The sequence below is a fragment of the Propithecus coquereli genome, unplaced genomic scaffold (genome assembly GCF_000956105.1).
Source record: "Propithecus coquereli isolate 6110/MARCELLA unplaced genomic scaffold, Pcoq_1.0 Scaffold193, whole genome shotgun sequence".
Classification (NCBI taxonomy): domain Eukaryota; kingdom Metazoa; phylum Chordata; class Mammalia; order Primates; family Indriidae; genus Propithecus; species Propithecus coquereli.
In genome coordinates this window covers 613,325-616,909 of record NW_012144190.1, presented here as the reverse complement: position 1 = coordinate 616,909, position 3,585 = coordinate 613,325, and the positions used below count along the sequence as shown (strand labels likewise).

Below are 3,585 nucleotides of genomic sequence, written 5' to 3'. Positions count from 1 at the left end.
TTTTTATCAAAATATATACTATATATTTGTAAGCCACAAACCATTGTAATGCCTAAGAATTTTCACCCCCCAAGGATTAATTTTTATCCGCTTGGGGGCAATATCTGGCCCTCTCCCTCTTTGAGAATGCAGAATTTAGTCCACTCATGTTTACTGAGCATCTACTACGTGCCAAGCACTGCTGTAGGAATTGAGGCTATAGCCGTGAACAACAAATCCAAATGCCTGCCCTCACGGGCTGACAATAGCTGACGTACCTAATCAATAAGCCCATCACTGGGTATGGCAAGTTTTCCATTACAGTCGATTGGGCTGGTTAAGGCCCCTCCACCTCATGCCCTCACCCTTCCATAGTTTTCCTCCCAACTCTTCCCTTCTCCTCCCAGGAAAAGAACCAGAAGCCCACACACCTGGCAGGAGCCTTCCTTGCCTTCATCTTGGGCAACCTCTACTTCTGGCTGCAGGTCCTTCTCCTGTGGCGGATGAAGAGCCTGCCCCGGCCTGGGGGCCCCTGGCTTGGCTCACTCCGCCTGGCCCTCTGCTGTCTCTGCACCGGCCTCATCGTGGCCAGTATCCTTACTGGGGCCGGGGCAGGGGTTGGCGGTTCCTCTTTGGGGTCAGTCTCCCATGCCTGGCTGTGTGCCACGGGGGGTGTCTCTTCCTTTCTCTAGGCCTTGATCTTTGCACAGGACCAAAGCTTTGTGGTTGAGAGTGCTGACTTTGGGGCCACGTTGCCCAGGTTGGAATCCCATCGCTGCCACAGACTAGCTGGGGAAACTTCCACTGGTTCCTACTTCTCTGTTGGTGCTTCAGTTTCCTCATTTATCAAATTTGGATAATAATAGGGCTGAACCCAGGGTTGCAAGGAATAAATAGGATAATACACATGAGGTGCTTAGATCTGTGCCTGGCACACAGTGAGTGAGTGACCTGTAAGTATTAGGAGAATGGTATCAGAATAATAACAGTCGATTTGGGGCAGCCACTCCAAGCCAGAAACCAGGTTCAGACAGGAGAGTCTCTGGGCCAGGACCCGTCACAAAGTTCCTTGGTGGAGTTGGTGGTGGGCTGCAGGTGGCTTGTGCAGGCTCCCAAGAGCAGTTCGTGTGGCTCCTCCTAACTCCATGTTCAGTGACGTCACATTATGACCATGGTGTTAGTATTTACACCATGGTGCTTGGCAGATGCTACCAACCAGAGCCGGTTGTTAAACTTTTACCAGCACACCACTGGGTGGAGACTCAATCCCAGCTCATTTCTGAGTCACCCCAGAAGCCAGATGCTTTGCAGCAGCACAGCACACCAGGAGGCGAAGAAGAGGCGGGTTAAGTCCCTCTCTGAGCCTGTTTCCGTATCTATCAAACGGAGCTGCTTTTATCTTAATGATGAATTCTGATAGGGAGAGTGTGCAGTGCTCTGAGAGGAGGGGCTGCAGACTCAGCCTTGGGGCCTTTCTTATTTGTTGGGAGGATGGGAGGGGAAGCCGAGGCCTGAAGGAAACCAGCTAAGCCATCCCACTTCCCAGAGCAACAAACTGGAGTGCCACAGCACCAGTGGGGAGGGCAGGCCCTCAGCTCAGCCTTCAGCAGCCCTAGCTGGGGAGAACCATGCCGTCTCCTCTGCAGGGGCCCTATTTGTGATAAGACCCAGCCTCTCCCCTTCCAAACCTTTAAAACAGGACTGGTAATCAGTTTGGCTGCAGGGTCTTCATTCTCTGGGGCTCAGTTGTGCCTGGGCTGGGGGCAGGGGGAGGAGCCAGCTGGGTGCGACAAGGTCTGGAGTCTGTAAAGGTGGGTCCGAGACTTGGTGGGATTTTTTTTTCTTTTTTCCGAGATAGAGTCTCACTCTGTTGCCCAGGCTAGAGAGCCGTGGCGTCAGCCTAGCTCACAGCAACCTCAAACTCCTGGGCTCAAGCGATCCTCTTGCCTCAGCCTCCTGACTAGCTGGGACTACAGGCATGCGCCACCATGCCCGGCTAATTTTTTCTATATATTTTTAGTTGTCCAGCTATTTTCTTTCTATTTTTAGTAGAGATTGGGTCTTGCTCTTGCTCAGGCTGGTCTCGGACTCCTGACCTCAAGAGATCCGCCTGCCTCGGCCTCCCAGAGTGCTAGAATTACAGGTGTGAGCCACTGGGCCTGGCCTTCTGGTGGGATTTTGAGCCGGGCCTTGGCAGAAGAGCTGCTTTGGGCCAGGGTTGGAAGGCTGGGAGGACCCTGCAGGTGTGTGCAGAAAGCAGAAAGACCAGCTCAGGAATGAGGCTGCTGGCAGGGCCAGAGCTGGGGATTTCTAAGATGAGGGTGAGCGGCTTGGGCTTCTGCCTGCGGGCAAGAGAGAGCCACAGAAAGCTTGTGAGCAGGGGAGGAACAGGCTTAGTCCTGGGAGTAAGCGATTTGTGCCGCAAGACGCACAGGGCCAGGGTTGGTGTCCACATTCTATGCCGTCTATACCCCACTGCTTGGCACCTAAGGAGCTTAGAGATCCTTGAGTGAATGAAATAATGTCTCAGCTGACCCGGGAGGGGCTGGGGGGAGGGAGGGCTCCAGTGAGTGAGGTTCCAGGAAACAAGAGGTGTCTCTGCTGGGCTGATCTGGAGTCTGCGTGAGCTGGTGTTTGGAAAAAGGTTTTAAGGAGCTAGGATGGGACAGCCAGAGAAGGGACGGGGCAGACCAGGAGAGAGAAATAATACAGAGGAGGGTGCCGGATAGAGATGGGTAAGGCAGACAGGGCAAGAGCTGGGCTGACCAGATGGCCAAGGGGGCGGAGGAGGAAGCCGGCAAGTGTCACTTGGGTGCATGAGTGGATGGTGGAGTTGCCACAGGGTGGGGACAGATTTAGGGGGAGATTAGGTCCTGTTTGGGAGTGAGCGAGAGGGGCCTGTGGGCCACGGGTAGGGGGAGTATGTTCAGGAGAAAGTGGCGAAATGCAGGCTGGCGGAGAGGGAGGCGTGTTCAGGAAACCCTGCATGGGGCTGGCAGCTTTGGCAGCTGGGACCAGCTCCGGACCTGGTTGCTCCGGACCAGCAGGGAGATGCCCAGAGCCTTCGCCGGGTCAGGGAAGGTAGGCGGAAGATAACGTTGTTTTGGGATATCAGGAATGCCATGCAAAGGACAGTGCTTGGGAACAGCTTGAGATACAGATAGGGCTTCGGGAGCATAGGGGACGAAGGCTAGAATCGGTTTGAGAGGACGTATATGGGAAGATGAGAGCTGAATGGTGGCCAGCCAGTGGGGCAGGAGACGACACCCAGAGACGGCCTCAGCCCAGCCCGAGGTCACACAGCAACCCAGCGGGCTCCTGGGTCCTTCTGGGTAGCCACGTGGCCCTTGACGCAGGCGTGAAGTGGTGGTCCTCCACTCCCAGCAGCTGCGCTCCGCGTCTGCCGCCTGCGAGTGGGCCACGGCCATGCTGCTGTTCTGGCTCTTTGGACTCTTCTCCGTCGACTTCTCTGGCCTGGACGGCTGCACCCTGTGTCTTCAGCCGCGGCCCAGCCTCAGCCCGCAGCCGGCCTCCCCCGTCTCCCTGCCTGTCCAGCTGTCGCCGGCGCCCTGACCCGGGCCTCATGTCACCAGTGGAAGAAGATGG

General features: G+C 55.7%; 1 protein-coding gene across 2 annotated transcripts in view; it reads left to right on the top strand.

Annotated features, from left to right (window-relative positions):
* Positions 1-3,579, top strand: part of TMEM150B (transmembrane protein 150B) — a 7,374-nt gene extending 3,795 nt beyond the window's left edge. For both annotated transcript variants that reach the window (XM_012643065.1, XM_012643064.1), the window contains 2 exons: positions 387-570; positions 3,344-3,579. In XM_012643065.1, coding sequence (XP_012498519.1) covers positions 387-570; positions 3,344-3,552 — 393 coding nt within the window. In that variant the 3' untranslated portion in view covers positions 3,553-3,579. The remainder of the gene's footprint in view (positions 1-386; positions 571-3,343) is intronic.
* The last annotated feature ends 6 nt before the right edge of the window (positions 3,580-3,585 follow it).